The following is a 24966-nucleotide window of genomic DNA, read 5'->3' as shown; positions in this document are numbered from 1 at the left end:
ACGCAAGCGAGGTTGTAGCACCGAGAAGAGTCCACTCCATGGCTCCGCCTGCTGCTTCGGCAGGTCCCGCGCACACTTGAATGCACCGTGACGCCCACAACACCGGGTCACACTGATGCGACCCGTGAAGGAGGAGGATCCTTCACGTGCATGGAGCCAATATGCAGTGCAGTCACCATTAGGGTAAAAAACTAGAGTGTATATATATATATGCATATACACACATATATACATATATATATTTTCATACGTCGTCAGTTTTTCTGACATTCACCCATAAAATTGTACAAAAACCTGGGAAACATTTGATTAAAAACACAGGTGAAATGTTTTCCAGCAATTTTTTTTTTTAAATCGTGTTCAGGCACAGTATATTCCTTCTTCCTGGAGATTTTTGGTGAAATATATATGCATATACATTTATATATAATGCATACATATTAATATATGTATATATCAATTTTATGTATGGATATATACAGGATATATATGTGTGTGCATATATATGTATTGATATAATATGTATATATTTATATACATATACAGTACAGCACAAACATATACGTACATATGTATGTATAATTCTGTACATATCTACTGTATATATACATACATATACACATTTTTATACATACATACCATATATGTATATAAATATACATACAGTACATATATACATATGTATGTGTAGATATAGATATATATCCATATATACTTTATGCATTGATATATACAGTATATATGTATATTTATATATGATATACATACTGTGTGTGTGTGTGTGTGTGTGTGTGTGTGTGTGTGTGTGTGTGTGTGTGTGTGTGTGTGTGTGTTCTATGTATATAAGCAGAAAAGAAAAGGGAAATTTTGGACTTAAAATTGTTAAATCTTGACTTTGGTTCTGTTGCGTTCCTTCAAACACTTCTCAAGATTGGCAGTTGGATGTTTGGCAGCTGGATGCAAATGCTCAAATGCAACTTGCAAAAGAAAAAAAATTGTATTTTTTCTCCTTCCGGTTGACAGCAGTGGGTGATCTTTTAACCCACAGGAATCCAGAAGGGGCGGAAACGTTTTCGTACATTCATTTAGACGTTTCAAGTAGAATATGACAAGAAAGATATAGCTTAAAAAGGTAAATTGATTGGAACACAATGTTGTTTCCACGAACGGGAAAGAGATGGTTGAAACGCATCTGCTCCAGCATCCCGCTTGGCACTTTAAGGAAAAAGAACTCTTAGATCCAAATAAAAGTTGTGTAATTATGTTACAATGTAACTGTTAGCGCTAGCGGTGTTAGTGGTTATAGATCATGTGTGCCTGTCCCTTCCAACCCTCAGACCCCTGTCAGTCTCCATCAATTTCTTGCTCTAACCCAACCGGTCGATGCAGAAGGCCGCCCGGATTGGATCTGCAAAGGTTTATGCACCTATAAAAGGCTGTTTCCTCCGTAAATCATTTTCTACACCTGCTCGATATGTGAAGTGACATCAGTGCTGTGATTTGGCGCCATTTGAATAAAATCTTGAGTTACGACACGGTAAAAATTGATACCGTACCATCGTTGTGCTTTGTTTCACTACATGATGGATCAGAACGTTGACATGGCACGAGTTCAACGGTGTTTGACCATGTCTGACCACTTCCCTTAAAAGGGCGGGCAATAATGACAGAATATTACAAAAGAAACAAAACAAATAAACAAGCTTGTGAGGATTTTGGTCGATACTGGTCAACGACTAAGGCCTAGAAATAAGAAGTAGACGCATATACCGGGTCTCCGATGGCCTTTTGGTACACGGTGTACTATTTGCTTCTTAAAGGACTATTTTACCGAAACGCGAGACGCTCAGCGCTCCATAATGTTTTTACACACTGTAATTTTTCCTCCAATACTGATGCCGCTTCCTCTAACAACAGGGTGTGAATGTTGCCTTTTTTAAAGTCAGCGTCCCCGATGTCCGGGGTTTTGGGAGAATGGGATTATGCCACAAGAGCGACATCAGGCAATTTCTTGCTTCCCCAAAAAGTGATCATGCTCGGATGAGAGCTGCAACGCCGTCTCCCCTGTCAAAACTCCAGATAAAGACCGGATTTCCAGCAAAATGGCCTCCTTTTGTCCAAATCGCTGAAGGGCTTGAATCAGCCGTGGATGGGTTTTGTTCTTTTTCGCACCAAACCGAGGAGGGATCCGTCCAGAATGTCAGGTTCCCGGCTCGGAGAAATATTTTTCATAAACGTTTTTCTGAAATGTATTGAAGTCACAACAAGCCTCCCCTCGGTCTTCATGTCTCATAAAGAACTTTTTGGGTTGAACCAGTAACACCTTTCCTTTCCTTTCCTTAGTTGGCTCAATCTAAAAGGATCCAATTACCTTTTTGTGTTTTTTTTTCTGCTTTTTCAGAAGCCTAATCAGGACTATATTGAAAAGTTAAAACCCCCGCTAATTTCATCCTCCAGTAAGAAGAAAAAAAAAAGGCAATTTAATTGACTTCAAACGGCGTGATATACGGCACGACGCCAACCACTCTACAATTAACCTCCACTACCTTGCTTGTCTGTGTATTAGCGTACTTCAAAAAGCTAAAAAAAAAAAAAAAATGGTAGTGACTTAAATCCCACCGTGATGAGGCTTCAGTTCTGTTTCATTTGCTGGCGGCGGCTGGTTTAACTCCACTTATTAAGACTCCATCTACACAGCGGCGGTCATGGCGTTCTTTTGCCGCGGGTTGGTTTGCTGCTGTTGCTGCTGCTGCTGCTGCTGCTGCTGCTGCTGCTGCTGACGGCTCGCGTCCCCGCCGTACCCGTACTGGTCGGCCCCGGAATCCATCAGGTGCCTGCGAGACAAACCGCGGTCAAACGCTGGGAGGTCAGAGGCCATCCTTGGGGGAGGTTTGAGCTGAGCCGCCTTCTCCCTTACCTGTATCCTCCTCCGGCCATGCGGGTCATTGTGTCGTACCGTATCCCGCGGAGGGGAGGGGTGGGGGACGGGGGCACGTCCTGTCGCATCGGGCCTCTCTGCTGAGAGCTAAAAGAGGCAAAATCCAATTTATTCAAAGGACGCAAAAGGATGGAAACACTTGGAGTTTGGGTGCAACATCCGTATGTGCTTCCCCTTTGAGAGAGCACACAAACCAAACCCCTGTTGAAAGATGTGATGGGTTTCTTTACGTTTCAAGCAATCTACACATTAGCTGTGCAATTGGCTATTTAGATTTCAACTCAGGCAAGTCCCCGGAATTTGTACCCCAGGCGATGCAGGTCAACGTAGTTTCTGTAAAACGACTCACTCGTTCACAAAATGAACCATCTCATCTAGGACCAATAACCAACTCCCAACAGCCTGGTCCAGCCTGGAGTTGTATGCCCCAAAATTCCCAAAAGGTCCAGAAGAACTGATGAACCTCTTGGATAAGAGGTTGTCACAACATCTGACAACCATATTGGGCTTAAATACTACTGTTCCTGTGTCTACACACACATACGCATGCTCGCACGCACACACACACACACACACTAGCAGAGATCAGATTTCCAGACCTATAGTAAAGATGGATCATCTGCTCCATTGACTGTTGTATTGATCACTGCTGTTTTATTAGATTAGGATCTTTACTTTGCATTTTTTTTCCCCAGTCCATAAATCCTTCTTGTGTCTGTGCCCTTTTACTCCTGGCTCCTTCAAGAAAAAAAAAACAATGTCTGGTGTCAGAGGGCAAGAAAGCCCTTGGATCTGAATGTGATTACCTGGGGTGGGGGTAATAGCCGGGGTCAACACCCCGCGGGTCCCCCGGCCGAGGGTATGGCTGGCTGTGGGGGTAGCCAGGGAACGGCGGCTGAGAGACGGGGCTCGGGTACGACGGGGCCTTCGGGTATCCATGCGGGCCCTGGGGAGCTCCGGGGTAGTGACCTGACCAGGGATGCAGGGGGTAGTCGGTGGGATCCAGTGGACCTCGTCTGGTGAGGAGACAAATTTGGTTAGGAAACAACAGCAGATGTGAAGGTTTGCAAAGGATCTGAAGGATTTCTGTCGTCCCTCCCTCACGGTCCTTCATCAGAGGACAACAGCAACACTCTATCTTCTGCCGATACCCTCGGCACTCTCATTTCTCGGGTTCCTGGAGGGTGTGGGTTGATCTACACCGGTCTCCACCATTGTTATTTCTTCTATGAATATGGAAGCTATTATTCTATCATATCGACTACTAGCATGTAACTGTTAGCATACTTCTTCCCATCTTTGTCTCTATCACACTCTATCTGTTTAATAAAACCTAGCAAGCAATGACCCCCCCCCCCAAAAAAAAACAAGAATTAATTAATAAAATAAATAAATACATCGTACATTTTCTAAAATTAAAATTTAATTATCACCTTTTTTTTTAACAACTCCTATTAGCTTGTTTTTTTTGTATGTTTTTGTTTGTTTTTTTCAACTTGAAAAAAATGACTTAGAAAGCAACAATATGCTCAAAAAAATATGGCAGGACTCCTCACGGTGATTCAGTGGGTCGTTAAACATCTAAAAATTCTAAATTAAATACATCAGATCCAGATCGATTTTTTCCAGTGAGATAAAATGGGAATTGATAGGTAGTTTTTATTTATTAATATAAATAAATGTATATCTATTTTCTTTTATTTAAATCATAAATCATATATTATTTATATGGTGCCAAATGACACTTTCCATGGAGAGCAGGTCTGGACCGGAAACTCAACAAGCACCGCACCGATGCGGGAACTTTTAAATGATCCCAGCTAAATGTTGGTGTCCTTCTGCCTTGACCGGCAAGGGTTTAAAGACTTTAAATCTCTATGCAACATGTGAATGGATGAATGAAAGTTCCCAACACAATGATTTTTAACATAAAAAAGATCGATCGATGAGATAGATAGATAGATAGATAGATAGATGGATAGATGGATAGATAGATAGATAGATAGATAGATAGATAGGCAGGCAAACTGTGGTTGAAAGAACTGTGGTGAAAAAGATATGCTTTCACCCAAGCACGCACATACACAGACAGACACACACATGTTCAATAATGCAAAAACACACACACATGTCCAAAGATTCCATAGCAACTAAATATACAGTAATTGATGCGACAAGTTTAAGTGAGGCATGGCTTGGTTATCTCTCTCACACACACACACACACACACACACACACACACACACACACACACACACACACACACACACACACACACACACACACACACACACACACACACACAGGGGGTTCTGGTAATCCAGCCTGGTCCTGTTAATAGATATGGATGTCTTGTGCCCAGCAGAGAGCGAGTACACAGACATGTGTCGTCCACATACTTCACATTATGGGGTATTACATTCTATCCCTCCGTCTGTCCGTCCACATTTGTTCCTCGTTTCCGCTTCTACAATTTTATATTCGTGTTCATGTGTCCATGCAAGACACATGCAGATTAAACTTCAAAATGGTGTGGACTAGCTTTTTTTTTAAGAGATATTATCCCGGAGAATTTCAGAAAAAAAGGAAAGTTGATTAAAAGTTCATTAATAACCGAAGATAAAAAAAGTTTCTGAAATTTTATTTTTAACTGCTGATTTTTCAGTTTTTTTTTTTTGTTTTTTTTGCTGATACTTATTTTCTTGTACATAATGGGGTAATCCCCATAATTTAATTTCTGAAATTTCAAGGTATCTAAGAAATTTTCAGGAAATTCCTTGCTTATTATTGAAAACTTGCATGGAGGTAATTTGTCTTATATTACCCGATAATTTCAGCATATTTATTTAATTCTTTCTTCTTTTTTTAAAAAAAAAATCTCTATTTTTCAGGATAACACAGGATTCAGGAGCTGATTTATCGCTGTTTATTTTCCCTCAGTGTTTCCCAGGTGCTCCAGTGTTTTCTGGGACGTGCAGGAATGTAAAGCCTGGAGATAACGTTAATGCGTGCACAACCCTGTAGGTAGACAAGACTGGATCAAACGCAGATTTGGTAATAAACACTCAACATGACACGCGTGCACACACACACACACACACACACACAATTATACACACGCGCTGTTCTGGTGGTCCCGCTACCGATGCCTTTGTGTGTGAGTCTGGGTGGTCAGCCGCGTGAAGCGTCTAACGAACTACATGCCCATCATGTCTGGAATGTTTGCGTCTCCTCCTGGCTCCGTGTCCGAAACGCTGGCGTTTCACTTTCTCCGTAAATCAATCGCTAGACCCCTCGCCGCCCCCGCGCGACTGTCCGATTCGTTTTTAGAAATTCGTCCTGACCATAGGACTCCTCTCAAGCAACGGCAGATGTACAAAAACTGGGGTCTCTTGAGGTCCACCGACTTAAGACCGGTGGGTGGTTTGGTCGCTCGGCCTTCACCCGGGCAACGCCACCATCAGGAAGGCAGCGAGGGATCGGAGGCGCAATATTAAATCTGCTTTTTGTCCGTCCTCTGCGTTCATTTCTTCTGTAACCCTCTCGGTTTTCGGGAGGCTTGCAGTTGAGCGGAGAGCGCTGGCGTCTACTGCACATCTGTTAGTTTCCTTTTCTTAGTATGGATATTAGCCGCTTTTGCACTGTGGGAACTTTTTGCGGTTCCTAGAACCTTTTCAGGAAGTAGGCCATTTTCTCATGTGATGAGATAATTTTAGGACTTTGAACCAGGACTTCAGTTATTAGAACCCTTTCGGCTCGTCCTTTCGCCTCCTCCGAGGCAAGATCTTTCTAAGGTTCCATACAAACTCATAAGACGGAGGTGCTTGGTGATTGGTGGAAGTCATATTTATGGACTATTTTTGTGGACTTCCTAGCTACATTTTGAAAATGCTGCGTCACTGGTCAGCCTTTTTCTTGTGACAGAACCATTAAGAAATGGGCTGACAAAGACGTCCAAGGACAGGTTTCCAGGGCCAATGATGGAATACCAAATATAATAGCTAAAATAAGTACGGAGTTAGCTAACAGCGGGGTTCATGAACTCTGGCGCAACTTTCACACTTGTGACTTCCTCTGCTCCTTCACGGTGGTTTGTTTTGGAGTGCGGCGCTAAAGGTACATGCCATTGGTAGCTACTTTGGTCCCAGACCTTGATGCAAAACATCAAGTTCTGGGACCGTTGCAGAGATTAGTTCTGAGAACAGAATTCGAGCTAGATAGTTTTTGGAAGGTTTCTATCTAAAAGTGGACATCATAAGCAGCACTTCCACAGTCATAAAGTTTGTTACTGTTTGCAAAGGAACGCAAACTCAGAAATCTGCACTGCCCCCGAATGGTTGCATTGTGCAACAGCCATGGCAACGTCATGCATGCATGGAAAGTACGTGGGCAGTGATGTTTGACGACATTTGAAATGAACGTACCTATTTACGTATGTAATGTAATGTTAGCATACATCATCATGCGCAAAGATACATTAAAATACAACAATATATGATGAGAACCTTAAAAAAATGGCGGAAAGGGTGAATCATGACAATAACAGGAACAGATGGGACAGATTAGAAACGGTGAGGAAGATGGATTGTCAGGAAAAGGCGGAGCGGATGCAGAAAAGACAAATGAAGATATTATTAAAAACATTTTGACATGTCTCACAGTTGGGAGTAAAGAAAAAAAAAAAAAGAATTCCTTCTCACTGAATAGGAAACTTACACCAGCTGATTTATCAGCGGTAACAGTTTCGCTCGCCTGATACTCTGCTCTGCCTTTTGTTAGCTTGATTACACAGCCAGCCATTGCTGCTCAAGGATACGGGAGCAGAAATAGCTACTTCGCCGGCTCTCCTGGACCGTTATTGGAAAAAGCTGCTGATATATTTGATTAAAATAGGCAAGAAAACAAATAAAATCTCGTTTGTATAATTCAACTACACAAAATGCAGATTGTTGCAGCATATTCGTCCCCTCGAAATGAAACGAGAAGCTTTTATCCGATGACCAAGCAGCTTTTGATGCACTTCTTTGCTTCCTGCGTTGCCCATGACAACGTTATCAACAACAAAAAAATCATTAGCTGCAGTTGTGCAGTCTTCGGAGAGCGGCCATGTTGGGAATGGAGTGGAAATCCAATGAAATCCCCCAGGAAGCTTTTGTAAATCCAGTGGCAAGTTTGGAATTCTCCCTCCAGGAACCGAGTCGGCGCTGCACAGCAGCTGAGGATTACGGGATAATGAGGATGGAAGCCATTACTGACTGGTATTCTCTCACGCACACACACACACACACACGCACGAAACATCAACCACGCAACATAAGATCTAAAATAGAAAGTTAGATGTTAGATGGGTTCCCACAATGTGGCTGAGAGCAGGGATTGATAGGCCAGCAATGTGCGTGATGTGTGCCCATACACACACACACACACACACACACACACACACACTCACGCACACACACACACACACACACAGTTAGTCCCTTCTTAAACAAGGGGTTTGCCCCCAATCACCCCCCCTTCTAACCCCACATACTATGGAGGAGGCAAATTGGCACACAGCTGGAGAGGTCTTAAGTTTAAAAGAAAAAAAAAAAAAAAAAAAAAAAAAGGAAGTGGCCTGCAGAAGCGAGAGAGACGGAAAAAGATAGATGGAGAGGAAAAAAAAACAAGTGCAGTGAGTGGAAATGGTTTGCTGGCACGTGAATGGACGGTTGAACGTAACTGAAAGCGCGATGGGGTCGGACAAATGTGCCGAAAACGTCCGTTGAAGAAACGGAGAGGCCACTGAGGAGGAGACCGGAGAAATTCCTCAACATTTCACGTCGGAAAGAGTTTGTGCAACACCAATGGCGGCTGATAACGTGTCGCCGTGGAGACAGGGTAACACCTGCCGCCATAAATGACCCCAAACTGACACTTTGGAGGAACAAAACAGCAGTGACATCAACAGCTGTTCTTCACATCATACACTGCATTTCTGGCTGATGCTAATAATAATAATTATTATTATTGAAATAGAAAAAGTCAAAACAATTTTCACCTGGCACATCTGTTTCCGAGTGCAAGATAAGCGGTACATTTAGTGTTAAATGAATTACTACTAATATTAGTAGTATTAATGTATTGATTTGATAGATAAATAAAGTAATGATCAACAATAATACCTATCATGATATTAAAAATGAATAAAAATGTTAATAATAATATTAGAATAACTAGATTAATTAATACTAATAATTAATACTGATAATTAATACTGCTTCCAACAATAACGAAAAAAAAAATAACAAAGGTAAAATTTTTGTTGGTAGTATTGATAATTATAAAGTGTGAAATAAACACACAGAATGGCTGGGAAGCTAATCAGTATAGGAATAATAATAATACTACGAACCGAGTTATGAATCAACAATAACAACAATAAAGAATAACAATGATAACAATATAAAAATAGTAGGATGAATTACTACTACTAACACTAACAATAATGGTGTTGGTAATTGTAGTATAATTGAGGGTCAGCAGCACCCCTGGGACCCTAAAGTGTATAAATATTGAAAAGTCATTATTATTATTATTATTGTTATTATTACTATTATTATTAGTAGTATTATCATTATTATTATCATTATTATTGACAACAAAGATAGTCAGAATAAACTACATAGATAAATGAATAGATGAAGAAATAATCAATAATTCAAAACATTATCATCAAAAATAATAAAGATAATATTAAAATAAGTCTCAACTCTTCATAATAAATAAATAAAGAACCAGGAATTCTGTTACATTATGAGGGTTCTTAAGGAGGCTTGAATACAAGACCGGGGTCTTGCTTTCAATGACTTTAAAAGTGAAGTAAGACGTTTGATTAATAGTTTGGGGATGTAAGCAGCACTAGCCACTGGGGGTGTGTGTGTGTGTGTGTGTGTGTGTGTGTGTGTGTGTGTGTGTGTGTGTGTGTGTCAAGGGGTGTATGGAGACACCAAGGTGTAAAAGGAGTGCAACTTTTTTGGCTCGAAAAAGAGGCAGGAGTCTGACAGCCATCTGCAGGCACGTCTTTCTAATTCCCCGGTATTCCAGATGAAGTATGAATTTCAGGTTAAACAAGGACTTGTTTTACATGATCTGGTTTTCCCTCTCACACACACATACACACAAACACACACACACGCACACACACACACACACTTTTTCAGTTACTGTTGGGATACAGCTGTTACGCCAATGGAAACACAAGAGATGCTCTTTCACTCTCTCTCTCTCTCTCTCACACACACACACACACACCCATACACACACACACACACACACACACACACACACACACACACACACACACACACACACACACACACACACACACACACACCCTAACACACACACACGACCATTGATCATTCCCGGCTGTCTCAGAGAAACCCTAAATACCATTAAGAAAGCCAAGAAGTGACGGGCGCGCAGCAGATGGGTTCACTCAATAAAAAAATAAAAAAAAAAAACAAAAGAAACCGAGGCAAACAGCCCCTCCAGACAAGAACAGGGGGAAAAATTCTGGAAAGTGAAACGGCGGGAGGTTAAAGGCGGTATTGGATGGGAATGAAAGGCGAAGGAGGGGCGGGGGAGAGAAATAACAAGCCCACGCTATAATTTTCAGTTAAATTTCCCTTATTGAGTTCAAGCCTCACCTTCTTGATTTCGGCCCCGCACGTCTAAATCGCGTCGGATGGTGTCGGATTCTTTCTCAACAATATTTTGACAGCGCGGAAACAGAACACCCTGAGCTGCCACCGCCACCTTTTTCTGATGTGATTTCTGGAGCTGCCGTGAAAGCGGAGCTTCAAGGCAACCAGGCGCCGGTAGTTTAAAAACTTTAGCTGTACTTCGTTGTGAAGTTTTAATTATGGGAGCTCAAACAATAATGCAACGGAAGCTTAAGCGAGGAATAATGAAGCGAGGAGAGATGTTTTACCTTCTATCCGGGTACGGGAGCGTCTGTTTGACGGGAGATTGTACGGGAATGAAATTACACCCCGTATCGTCTCGGGGCGTCGCGATTCATCAGCCTGTCAAACATTCGCCAGCGAAATAAATTATGAATCAGTGACGAGGAGTTTGGCTAACTTGTGCCATTAAGGAAATACATCGTTATAAAATGACAGGGCAATAAATAAAGTCACAGATGAGGCTCTAAAAGTCTCTTTTTCATAATTTGATGAACATTATGAACAATTTGTTCCCATTATCTACTGTGCGTGTTACCATGAATATTCATCCATTCATTATTTATACCGTTTAGCCGCCGCTGAAGGTCGCGGGGGTGCCAGAGTCTCGACCGCTTGCCAGTCGATCACAGGACCGCATACAGATGACATTCACTTTCTCATTCACATATAAAGGCATACAGCCGTTCGGCACTCAGGTCAAATAGAAACACACAATAATTCACTCTTTCATTCACACATCATATAGAAATAGCCATTTATCCACATTCAAAAATCATGTAAATACATACAAGTAGTCATCCTCTCATTCACAAGTTCTGTTGATGTCCAACCATTCACGCCATCAATCACACTTCATATACTGTAGATCAGGGGTGCCCGCACTTTTTCGCCTTGTGAGCTACTTTTCAAATGACCATGTGAAAATGATCTACCTCCACTAAAAATGCTGAATATATATTTATTTGTATATCTACTGATATACTTAACACAATAAATGATTGTGGATCTCGCATGACTGCATGAACCCGTAAGGCACACTACAACGTAGTACTTTTTTTGGTAAATACCTTGTTCTGATGACTTGAATGGAGTCAGCAGCATAACTGAAGATAGCTGTGAGAAAAATGACTGCTGTCCTGACAGTTGGGATTTTAGTTCCTTCACCTTTCTCCTTCCCAGCTCACTTTTCGGAGGGAAGTCAGGGCTGTAGTTTTTATGAACGGTCTGAAAATGCCGCTCCACATTTCCCTTTTTTGGTATAGCGATGGCAGACCGGCAGATGAGGCAAACACACTTTGAAAATGACATAGTAAAAGAAAAGGTCCAACTCCCATTCCGTATGGAAGTGATACGTTTTAGTCTTTTTATTTGGTCCAGCTCCCCCACTCATTTTTATACCCATAAGTTTAGAAGACATAAATTGGAATCTAACTCGCTAGCTTGCGAGAATGCGCCGTTATGTGCACATGTGCAATGACGCCTGTGTCAGAAAAGGTCAGATTGGACAGACCGACTGTCAGTCAAGTGACAAATTTCATAGTGAGGATGATAGGCTGACATTTACGTTTTAATACCATGCGATCGACCCAAACTACCTTTGCGATTGACCGGTAGATTGCAATCGAAGTATTGGGCACACCTGATATAGATACATGCAACCATTCAACCTCTCATTCATACATCATATAAAGCTATGCAACCATTCACTCATTTAAATTGGTAATGTAATTTTCCCTCAATGTCTCTTACATGAGGCGTTAATTACAAAACATTATTTTGGGGATTTTCATTCATTCATTCATTCATTAACCCCCACTGCTTATCCTGCACTCAATAGGGCTGGAGCCTATCCCTGCTGTCATTGGGCAAGAGGCGGGGTCTCAGTTTCAGAACTGCAGGCATTGGACGTTTTTGTTCGACACAACATGATCATCGTTTAAAAAGAAAAAAAACACGGGCCCAAAAAATACAGTCCTCGGGTTTTGGCTCTGCAACAACCTGCGTCAAACAACGACCCTTTTTTGCATCATGCAGAACATCAAGTGGAAAAGAGAGTACAAGGTGCACTTAAAATCCTTAAATTTTCTCAAAAAACAGACATGTGCCTTATAATCCGATACGCCTCATGTATGAATTCTTGTGCTTACTGACCTCAAACCAATTTTATGTGGCACACGGCGCTTAAACATCTGTCAAAATGTTTTAGTGCAACTTTGGTAAGTAATGAAGGCGCCCCGCTTGATTGATTGTCGGATCATTCCGGCCTGACGCAGGCACGTTGTATTAAAGTTGGTCTGTGGTTGAATATGGGCTGCAACGTCAGACGTTAGATAACTAATTATATTGGAATACAACGTTGTTCCAACCTCACACTATCTTCAGGTGTCTGCTATCGCTGGCAACGATAAACCAATGAGAGAACAGTACATAGTACGCTTACCTCTGCCACTTTTTGTAATGCTGGTTTGTACTGTGCTTCGACATAATGCTACTGTCTATTTACTATAATGTACACTGAGTTATTGCGAATGAGTTGAATAAAATTCGACTAAACTGACTGTTTTGTTTCGCTTTATACACCATATGCTTTACCATGCAGCTTATAACGCAGTGCGCGTTCTGTATGAAAATCGTCTTATTCATTGACATTGCGCCTTATAATGCGTTGCGCCTTATGGCTCGCAAAATTATGTAAATACCTTAATCTAAAATCAGAAATCAATAGTTTCTTTGTTTTTTTTTTGTTTTTTTTTTTTTACGTGACAGGCGGACGGTCAATCAGCATTTGCAGGTATCGGGCGACACAGAAAGAGAGGCTTCCAACGTGATTGGCAGCAGCCTTTGTTTGACCAAGCTTAGCGGCGCTAAGCTGCTGCGTGAGCGCGCTGCCCAGGTACGCTGTTTAATATCTGGAACAGTATGTGTGAGCTGTGACAAAACAAACTCACTGTCACGCCGACATCTGAAGCAGCAGCCGAGTTTTCGGTTTTATTGGAGGAGCCCAATAAGGTGCTAAGCTGTTTTCCTACTTATTGCTAAGTGATTGCATGCTGTGTGTGTGTGTGTCTGTGTGTGCGTGTAAGAGAACGATGGTGTTTTTTTGTTGGTTCAGCTGTTGGTCTGGTTTGTGTTGCTGCCCGTGCGTTGGAGACCCTTAAAACCTGCCTTGATCTTTGACCCCTGCGGTCACCTGATACCCCATCAGTTCCCACCAAACACTTAGGTGGGTCAAAGACTAAGGAAGGGTATTATTGACCAGGAATACGGAACATACCAAGCAGGCAGACATAACATTTTTTTTTGTTTCATACCATTTGGTCTCACGAATAGCCGTTTGCTTGAAATCCTCCAACTGCTGTGGATCCCGATGTGCGAAAGGCAGCCTTAGATTTTTAAAGCTAAATTTTTATTTTAATACCGACTGGATGGAGTCAAGAAAAAAAACCTTGTGCTTTGAACATTTTTTTTCTTTCTTTCGAATAAATCTATAATGCAGTGTTAAGTCCTTCCGCCTCATCGCAAGTAGGTCACTGGTTGGATTCCCACCTGTGTAGAGTCTCCATGTTCTCCCTGCGTCTAAGTGGGTTTCCACCTATTTTCTCCAAAAGCATTCATTCATCAATTGCCAAGATGTCTGAGCAAATGAAAGGATAGAATTGAAGAGAACTTTATTAATCCCGAAGGAAATTCTTGGCTCTAACATTCCATTCATGTTCCTATATGAGGCTCAGTGATTGACTGGCAACCGGTCTGAGGCGAAAGCTGCCTTTTGCCCAATAACAGCTGGGATAGGCTCAGGGGTTACAAAGAATGAATCAATCTCTTGTGATTTTCTGAACTGAGATTTTTTTCTTCATGCTAAATGGTCACAACTTGCTCTAGACAGCATTCAACCAAACCACACAAGCATTCAGCAGCGTTTATGAGGCGCAAACCAAGCTATCTGCAGCAGCTTTGGGTTCAAGGTCTTGCCAAAGGACCCTTGGATGTTCCCCAAGAGGGGAGCGAGATTCAAACTGCCAACCTTCTGATTGGCGGGACGACTGCTCAACCAAGAGTCGCAGACGATTCTTTTTTTAAACAATAACAGGAGGCGATATTGAGTTGTAAGATAATCTGCATTCATTGGTAGAATTCAATCAAAACATAACATGTATGGTTTTTCCTGGTTGAATTATAATATCTCCACTGAAGGGCAGGAAGTGATGTAATTTCCCCCGAGTGATCAGTTTCACGAAAATATATTTGTTTTGGACAAACTGTAGGTATTCACAGCTTTCGGCGAATATGAGAGTCTTGCTGTTTGAACCTGCTCCGTCTTTGTCAATAGACTTCTGTCAAATATGATTGAATCTGTCTGGAAATGAGGTATTACAAAGTGAGCAATACAGAAAGCTTACGTGATTACGGTCCCATGTGCATGGAAATTCAGCTTGTCGTACACACAGGCCGGTCTCAGGTTTGTGTGTGTTGGTGTATGTAATAGAGAAAACGTTTACAGTAGAACATCTGCTTATGAATTTCATTTGTTCTTTGACTCCGTTTGTGAACTTAATCAATTTTTTCCATTGAAATCTACATAAATCCCAATGATCTGTTCTCCAGCTCCAAAAACAAACTGTACAATGTTGAAGGTTGAAACTTTTTTATGGGTTTATTTGGGGCAAAACTACAGAAAGAATTAAAAATGACCTTAATTATTAGCGTGTTTGTGGTATTCTTTCTCTTCTTGCTAGCCCTTGGACTCACTGTTTCCTTCAGTAATTAAGCAAAAGTAAAGCCTTCTCACTTATGAAACCCTCAGTAACACTATCTCCAGAAAGCTGTATTTCATTAACCCGAACTAACAATCACTTTTCTACTTCTTCCAAGACTTGAGACCTTTGCTTTGTTAACGTAGTCACCCTTTAGCCACATCAGCCGTCTTTAGCGCATCATCGTCCTTCAGAATTGAACAGATTTAGCAATGTCGTAGTGCTTGGCGAGGTCTGTTAGACAAACACCGCTCTCACCTTTAGCTGTTATTTACTTCTTCAGATCAACTGTAATTCTTAACTTCTTCTGAGCACCACTATCTCTGAGACTTAACTTAACTTAGTTAGCCATAAAGAGGGCTGACTCGCTGAAAAAAAGTGTTTTAACAGGAGAGCACAGCGATGTAAACAACGCAGAGTACTGTTCACGGCTGACGCTACGCTACAAAACCACAGCGCAGAAAGTCAGTGAGTTTTTATTTGGGTGTTTCTACTGACCCTTGTTTGTAAATTTGGATTAAAAACCCTGTTTGTAAGCTGACTTGTTTGAGATTCAGGGAGTTCGTAAGCTACTGTTCATGTCTAGGGATCCTCAAGAAAAAGCCCAAAAGAAGGGAGGAATGGGCAATGATAAAATGAAAAGAACAATAAAGATAAAATAGGATTATGGTGGCAGGGAAATCAAACAACGGTAATAAAAACTTCAATAAATGACGAAAATCAATACGGAAAAAAATGAGAAAGAGGGAACGACATCGCGGCGTGACAAATTAAATCAGATGTCGGCGAGATAAAAAAAACAAAAGAGGAGGGGGACGGACGGATGGAAGGAAGAATGACAAAAAAAGAAAAAAACATGTCGAATGTGAGAGGGACTGAGGGGATGAGGGCCTTCCAGATGGTAGGCGACTGTTGCCTCGGAAACGCGGAGAGGGCAGAACAATGGGGATTTGGAGTGCCGCTTCACACGACACCACGCCGCGGCCATGCCAGTTGGAGGCTGAGGGAGGAAGTGGCGGCCAAGGAAAAAAAATCTCAGAGACGGGACAATTTACCCCCCGCGGACCCTCGAACAATACAATGTAATTAACATGTCAAATATCGCTAAGATCAGAAACGCCGTCCCGAAATGTCCTTCAAGCCCTTCATGTAGGTGCCACTCGTTTCCTCTGAAGTCTGAAGTTCCAGCCCCCGATCAAAGATGGGCCCGAGGCGTCTTGACATGATCTCTGATAAGGACGGGATTTAGTGATTTGCAGGATCCTACCACAAGCCAAACCATTATTTCTTTAATGAAAATTAAAGCTATTACTGTACCATGTCAGGTAATAGTAAATAACTGTTGGTGCTACTGTTATTAAAATGACATCAAGCGTTCGCTAACTATCTAATTTTCTTCTCTGACTTTTTCATATCTGTCGGTCGAGGCAGAAGGTCGCCCAGATAAAGCTTGGAAAAGTTCCCGCCCATTGAACGGCAGCTTTTCCTTGCCGGCGTCGTCCAGTGCTTGATTACGCAAGTGGTTTCTGTAAATCATTTTAAAGAAGAACCGGAAGGATTGCTGATATAACGGTGCAAAAAAGTAGAAGGTTGAATGATGTTTGAATGACAGAGTGATTGGTTGTAAGACTCTATATGTGATCCTGCGATCAATTGGTGACCCTGCCTCTCGTCCAATGACAGCGAGGCTCCGGCACACCCACACTCCTGAGTCACTTTTGCAAAACAACCTTCTCCTGTCTGGATCAAAGCCCTGTGACAAGCATAGACAGCGAGGGAGTGTGTGTGTGTGTGTGTGTGTGTGTGTTTGTGTGTGTGTGTGTGTGGGGGGGGGGTCAGGTTGGGCGGAGGGTCAACAAAACTCCACAGGGCATCGCAGCCGTAATCTCATGTCCATCTGTGAGCGTGACAGCCAGTCACACGGTGGGAGCGCGAGTGTGTATGTGTGTGTGTGTTTGGACGCTCAGATTTATTCGCATTGCAGATTTAATACGACCGTGGCTGGACGAAGTGCTGAGCGGGCCCGATGCAGGCACGCTGGCTGTAAATCAACGCAAATCAACGATGACGGAAAAATTTACAATAAAATAAATTAGAGTGACGAGAAAAAGCTGAAGTCGGGTTTCCGGCCTGGACAGGGATGAAGAGACGGAAAACAAAGATGTTTGCCATTTGAAACGCCCATATGTGTGTGTGTGTGTGTGTATGTGTGTGTGTGTGAGACCGAGGTGCTTGCGATGCAGTGTGGAGCCACTCAGTGGTACCAGCAACCTTTTTTTTTTTGTCTTAACTTTTAAGATTATATTCGTCTATGTTCTGAGAGCCCATATCACACTCCCCGCGTCCTGAGTGAAACTGGAGCTCCTGGAGCTCAAGGAGAGTTAGATTTAGGACTCGCACTGAAATATAACGCCAAATTTGGAAAAGAACAAAATAGCGGAGGAAAAGAAAAAAAGGGGAAAATAAAAAAATCTTGGGTAGTTTCAAAGACTTGCTTAGACGAGAAACAAGAGAGGAGATTATAGTTTACAAAGACACGGTTTAAAGTCCGTAGCGTATTATGAGGAAGGCTAGGCTAATATTAAACAACTGAATAATAGAACACGAATACATTCATGCTTTTTTATATATATATATATATATATGTAATTCATACATGAATGAATGATGAATGAATACATACATACATACATAAACATACAATCATGACTGCATGCTTAGAATCATCAATGAATGAATATATACATACATACGTACGTACGTACATACTTGAATGAATACATACAAACAGAAATGAATGAATGAATGAATAAATGAACCAACCAATGAATCAACTGCCGAATCAAATGACAAATCAACCAACCAATGAGCCAACCACATAGGGATCAACCAACCAAAAAATCAACCAGCTAACAATCCAGCAAATGATTCAACCAACCAACCAACCAACCAACAAACAAATATATGATGATAAATAAAGGATTCGGATGCCTAAGATCGTCTTCTTTAGGTCTGCTTGAGTTTAAGATAAAAATTAATAAATAAATAAATATATACACATACATAAATATAAATGGAAACACACACACACACACACACACACACACACACACACACACACACACACACATACACACATACACACACACACACACACATTTTTCCCATCCTTTAACGATTGATGCAAGACAATCTGATACCATTTATTCATAGCGATACGGCCCATTGGAAGGGCCCGCAAAATGGTCAACGAAAGGTGTCGCACACAGCGGTCTGTGAAACGCTCGGTGACTTCCCAAAATAAACCGATAACCCACACAGTGGGAAGAAAGACCCTCCATTAGTTCACATCTTGAGTCAATGACATTTCCCCTCGGCGAGATGGTAATGGTTTCAAGCTGGGAACATTTCCCTCGGAGCATGACCGGTGGCTACAGGCTGCTGATGAAGATATGACATAATACATTAAAAATAAATAAAAAATCTGGGCACGGCACAGCAGGTTCATGGGTTGAACAGGTTCTCTTATGGTGTGCAGCTGAGAGCATTATTGCCACTGAAATGATCATTGTAGTTTTTTTCAAGGAACATTTTGTTGTTCCTTGAACCTTTTCAGGAAGAATGCTGTTTCCTTGGTGGATTGGGACAGCAGAGGAACCAGGAGCCCGGACCCCAGACCCTCTACCATTTTAGCTCCTACTCCGAGGCAGGGTCTTTCTACGGTTGAACTGGAACTCATGTGACGTCGGTGATTTGCTGAGCTCATAAGCTGCACCCATCACCAGATATTTCTAGCAGATGGCGGAAAAAGGACTGAGGTCACTGGTCAGCTGTCTTTTTTCAACAAAATGGATCGAACCATTGAGAAATGGAGCGACGAAGAGGTCCGCAGTCTTCTGGCCCGCTCCGGGGCTCATACCGGAACGTCTACATTTCGGCCAAAATAAGTACAGAATTAGCTAACGGCGGGGTGGTTCACACAGCGGAGGAGCGAAGGGAGAAAATCAAAACACTTCTTCCCGATCTGGTTGTCCGTGGTTACCATTTCCACCATTCAGAACATGTGTGCAGCGGCGAGTTGGCTCTCCACACCGTCCTCTTCTTCTTTGCAGTTTTTCGGGACTAAAAGGTGCATGTCGCTTGCCGCATCTTACTTTTGTCCCTTACTGCTTGTGGGAATGCAAAAGTGAAAAGCTGCCCAGTAGGAGGGGAGTTCCTGAAATTCACGCCGGAGAGTTCGAAGAACATTTTTGTCCGTAAGTGTTATATGAACTATTTAAAAGCAGAAAATAGACGTGACATCGGTCCTCAATGCCATAATAGCTGAGGGTACATGAATTCAGGAAGTCCTTGGCCTACTGCGTTCCATAGTTATGCCACCATCGCCCGTCAATGGAACCAGCTTGCGAGCAAAGCCGACAAATACGGTACGTCATCACGCGGCGCTATACAAGGAACATGGTTTTGTTTACATTTGCCAGTTGTGTTGGTTTTTCGGAAACCTTTTGTCCTTTATTATGGCTCCCAAGCGTAAATCAGATTCTTCTGATGGCAGTGTTTCGAAGAAAAGGGAAGCCATCTCCATCTCCATCTCCAATTCATTCGAAGGTAGAAAACTTGGAACTCCCCTTTTTAAAAATCGCATTTCGAGGCACGTTTGGGCGACATTGACAAAGATCAAAGAATTGACCAGAGCCCAGAAGCGCTTTCGAGGGCCACCACATCAGAGAGTTGTCGATGATGAGTATTGACGATGCCGAGGGCGGCGGGGGGGATCAATCGCGAGGAAAGAAAACGGGGGTTTTGTGAGGAAGGGTCTTTTCCGTGGCTGCTAGCAAACAGCCCGGGGGTCTCGGCATGTCCAGAGACGTGGGGAGAAAAAGAAACAACGCACAAGCGGACAATGGCGTGGCTTGTCCGGCGGCTGCGAAGTGGTCTGGGAAAAGTGGGGGAGCTGGTCGAGGGGAAAGAGGTCCGGGGGGGCGTCTTGTCAAGAGGGTTGGGGTGGAAAAGCGAGAGAGAGAGAGAGGGAGAGATTGCGTTTCCAGCGGACTTAAAGAATGTCTTTTCATCTCGAGTTGAGTGAGGCTGATGGACGCAAGGAGAAACAAGACGGCGGGGAAAATGCAGACAGGACCAAAAGACACCCGACGACATCTGCCTTCTAATTATTAATAATCAAATTATCGCTCTAATGTGGAAATTACAGCCTTCCGAGAAAACCCGAATAGCAACTTCTGATTGGCGGGCGTTAATCCAATAAGAGTCATAACAAGGAAACATGGGACGGGGGTTGTACGGTTAATCTAATTGGGTCAGTGCCGTTTCCAGCGACGGATCGTTGTTATCAACCGTGGGTCCTCGCCGGGGCCGACTCACGCCTCCAAATCCAAGGTGACTCGGAGGGTTGTGGAATCCGTCGCCAACGGAGACGGACTGAAAAATGACCGGCAAGGTCCCGAAGGGCTAGAAATGCGTTTTTTTTTTTTTTTAACAAATATATGAAACAACGAATTGTATTTGACGATATAAAAATTGCAATTGAAATTAAACAACTCCTACTTTGAAGCTCAAAATGATTACTCTCCCCTGAAACGTACCTGTGTGAAATCTGTCTTCCAAGCTTTAATCACTTTAATTCCTTTTTTTTTTTTTATTCAGGTAAAGAATTTAAAGGGAAAAAGAGGCATGTCAAATCGGACTGTTATGCGTGTGTGTGTGAATGAGGCGCTAATGATGTGAGGGTGGCCCGTCACGCAGAGAGCGTATGAACGGCGGGCCACCGCTGACCCCTGGCATGTTGGAGATGCGCCGCCGCAGGTGGAGCTATTGTGGTACATATGCTATTAACATGTTATTAACCTGTTGTAGAAATTTCATCGCTGAAAAAAAGCACAGGGAGGAGGGGGAATAAAAAAGGATTCACAAGCATGCAAGGATCATTTGAGTTAGAGGGTAGGGACTCTTGGGGGACAAAGGGAGTTACCCCCACTCTTAAAAAAAGAAAAAAATATGTATGTATAAATTTTTTTTTCTCCTTTTTTGTTAAAGTGATTTATTACTTTAAGAACTCTCTTGTGCACTACTTGAAAGCATTTACACTTCAAATAAGCAACATGTGTTAAAGTTTTATGTTTCGTTGATTTATGATTGCGCTTTTTGCTCGTACGATTTATACTTTTTTTATAGATATACATATACATATATTTTTTTTCCATTTAATTGAATGGCTGGAGTTTTCTCCTGCTTTAATTTCAGAGCCACCAAAAACATATTGTACACAAACGTATAACCAAACACACACACACACACACACACACACACACACACACACACACACACACACACACACACACACACACACACACACACACACACACACAAACGGCGGTCCAGGCGTGCATATCATGATATGCAAGTTTTGACCATAAGGAATGATTACCTATGGTCAACAGTAAGAGTTTCAAATAAAAACAAAAAACAAATAAGACAAAACAGGGAGGCAGTGAGAGGAAGACAAGTAAAGACAGAAGGGTGAAAAAACAAAAACAAAAAGCAGGAACCCTCCCCAGACGTAAATCTCAGAAAAGGAGAACATTCCCAGGATAATCTGTTTAGAATCTGTTTAGTGATCCTTATTGACGCCGCCGACTTTCGATTAATCTAATATATCAGCGGGGGGGCTGGAACAAAAAACGGCAAGGATGTTTACATGGTAGAATCCATTTTTTTTTTTATTCAAACTTGCGCCTTATGAATGATGAAAATGCTAGAAAAATAAATAAGTAAATAAATAAAAACCCTGATTGCTTTGTCTTTAAAAGGAACCAGAAACGGGGCGTCCGGCACATGTGTGTGTGTTGCCGGTGATGACTTTGGCAGATGGACACACAGGCGCACACAAACACAAACACACACACACACACACACACACACACACACAAAAACTCTCTCTCTCCCATTCAAATTTATACAGTGAACCCGGACGTGAAATGGGTGTGAAATGGCCGTCCTGGAACATTTTAACAGGGACGTCGGGCCTCGCTATGAACTTTCTAAAACTTCTGTCATTCCCATCACTGACCTCCTCTTCCTCACACACACACACACACACAGTGAGAGAGTAAGACATCACAGGGTTAAGAAGAGAAGCGAGGGAGCGATGGGGGAAAAAAAGAGTGAAAAGAACAAAAAAAAAAAAGGATTGGGAGTGAGGCCTTTCAGGGGCAGTGCGGCAAATGAAAAACGAGACGGCGAAAGACGGCGAGTGACTGATGATGGTCCGAGGGTATAGGATGTCGGAGACTGTGTTTCGCATTAAGGAGGAACGTGTTTGAACGCTATGTGAGCAGCTGGCGTTCCTCACGTGTTCCTTCTTAAAAAAAAAAAAAAAAAATTGTGGATTTGTGGGGTACATATTGGATAAGATAAAGAAATCCAGAAGAAAAAAAAAAATGGAAACTATTCATACAGAGCTGTTTAGCGAACTCGACGCGGCTGTTTGCTCTTGCTAGTGGCGCTTAATGCCGTCCAGATTAGCGTCCGAGGCCCATCCAGCGGGGATGTTCCTGCCAGAACCCAAAAAAGGCCGGAGACCAAACATTTTTGGTAGAGCTAATACCCGGAGACGCGTAAAAACGCAGGATCGGGGGCTGCCTTCATTGTTGCCTCACGTGAATTACTGCGTTGTCGAAACCGAAGGGTTGCGTGGGACCAGAATGCGAGCCACCCCCTTCTCCTCGAGCCAGGAAAATAAAAAGTAAAACATATCCAAGTTTCTTTTTCTTTCTTTCTTACTTTCTGTTTTTCTTCCCTCGCTGATTGAAACAAGATCATCTGAAGGTCCGCTCGCTGTCACCATGATGGATGGCAACGCGGTCGGAGTCGCTGCTGCACTTCTGCTGCCTCGAGAATAATAACTGACTCTTTACCCCTCTACATTATGACTGCTCTATTATTTCCACGGTGGCTAACTTTAGCGCCGCTGCTACTTAAAGACACCGCCTACAATATAAATATATAAATGCATCACAGTTATTAGCTTGTATCAAGTTTATACGATGGAAACAGCCTGTGCATGCAGCCCCCCGGGGTCTGGTGGACCAGGAAGACCTCCGGATCATGACTGAGTGCGAGGCATACTACGACTCTAAGTTGTGATTTTCTGCTGGGGTGTCAATTCTGACCGCATCTTTTTTTTTTTAACCGAGTCCCAAAAGTAACGGCTGTTCAGTTCTAAGTAAATTTGTTATATGTGTTCATATACACATAACATACACATTGGGCTTGGGCTTTAAAATAAATTTTGATTAATTAATTAAAGAGGAAATACGGACATAAATGCATTTTAATGGCACTATAATTTGCTCTACCGAATATTTCCAAAGGGGATAGATTACCCTGACACGCAATGTGATTAGCATAGTGGACAAACAGATGAGGTTGAGTATTAATATTAGCTTTGTATTAGTGAGTAGGTTGGTAATGTTATGTTAGCTTTGTGCTAGCATGCAGTTCGGTAATCTTGGCTTTGTTTGAGAGAGCAGGTTAGTGATTTTAGCTTTGTACTACCATGAAGGTTGGTCATGTAACTTCCTACAACCATAAAAAAAAAAAAAAAAAAGTCTTAAAAGCATGCAGGTTGGCATAATTAGCAGTGTATAAGCATGCAGGTCAGTAATATTAGCTTTGTAATGGTGAGTAGGTTGTTAATGTTAGCTTTGTACTAGCATGCAGTTTGGTAATCTTAGCTTTGTAAGAGAGCAGGTTAGTGATGTTAGCGTTGTACTGGCATGAAGATTGGTCATGTAACTTCTTGAAAACATAAAAAAAAACAAAAAAAAAAATTCTTACAAGCATGCAGGTAAGTAATGTACATTTTTACAAGCACGCAGGTCAGCAGAATTAGCTTGGTACGAGTGTGAAGGTTTATAATTTAGCTTTGCACCAGTTAATTATTAAGATATTTCTTTTCAAATTGAATCCCAATCCTTATATATGTATTATAATAATATCGCCTGTGGGTGATGGTACACAACTGTGAGAGTTCTTTATATATTAAGGGGCTTTTGAACTGTAGAATTTGTCAAATCCGACTATTCCACACCTTAAAACCTGGGAAAACACGACATATTTCTTGATGCAAAATGCTGATAAGCCAGGGAGAAGGTCGGCGGGGGCGATCAGGAGGCAAGGATTGATTTTCAACTGCTGTTTCCCCCCATCCGATGAGCGGGACCTGGGGTCTCCCGAGGGGGGGTGAGAAGAATGGGGGACTACGTAGCAGAAATCAGAGACTAGAAAGTAGAGGAGGAGCCATTGGACGAATGGGGAAAAGGAGTACCTTGGCAAGGAGGCATACTGACGTTCCACTTCCTCGTATCGGGGCACCAGACGGTGATCCGTCCCTCGGTTTGTCATCTGAAAAGCAACAGGGACAAACCAAAAAAAAAAAAAAAAAAATCAATGAAAGACGTCAAGACAGAGGAAAAAAAAAGAAGTGCATCTGTATGTAAATCATTTTAACGGCCGCGCCCTGAATGTG

At 42.2% G+C, this 24966-nt stretch overlaps 1 protein-coding gene across 1 annotated transcript in view; it reads right to left on the bottom strand.

Moving 5' to 3' along the window:
• Nucleotides 1–780: 780 nt before the first annotated feature.
• The window catches only part of pard3bb (par-3 family cell polarity regulator beta b), a 224842-nt gene continuing 200656 nt past the window's right edge, over nucleotides 781–24966 (bottom strand). The window contains exons 24-27 of the mRNA XM_086145295.1: nucleotides 24766–24842; nucleotides 3745–3954; nucleotides 2918–3025; nucleotides 781–2834 (exon numbers count right to left, since the gene is read on the bottom strand). Of these exons, the coding sequence (XP_086001421.1) occupies nucleotides 2690–2834; nucleotides 2918–3025; nucleotides 3745–3954; nucleotides 24766–24842 (540 nt within the window). The 3' untranslated portion in view covers nucleotides 781–2689. The remainder of the gene's footprint in view (nucleotides 2835–2917; nucleotides 3026–3744; nucleotides 3955–24765; nucleotides 24843–24966) is intronic.

The sequence above is a fragment of the Fistularia commersonii genome, chromosome 4 (genome assembly GCF_037954325.1).
Source record: "Fistularia commersonii isolate RoL2024-O1a breed Wild chromosome 4, RoL_Fcom_v1.0, whole genome shotgun sequence".
NCBI lineage: Eukaryota > Metazoa > Chordata > Actinopteri > Syngnathiformes > Fistulariidae > Fistularia > Fistularia commersonii.
Note: the sequence above shows the minus strand (reverse complement) of the source record. Positions and strands in the feature narration are given on the sequence as shown.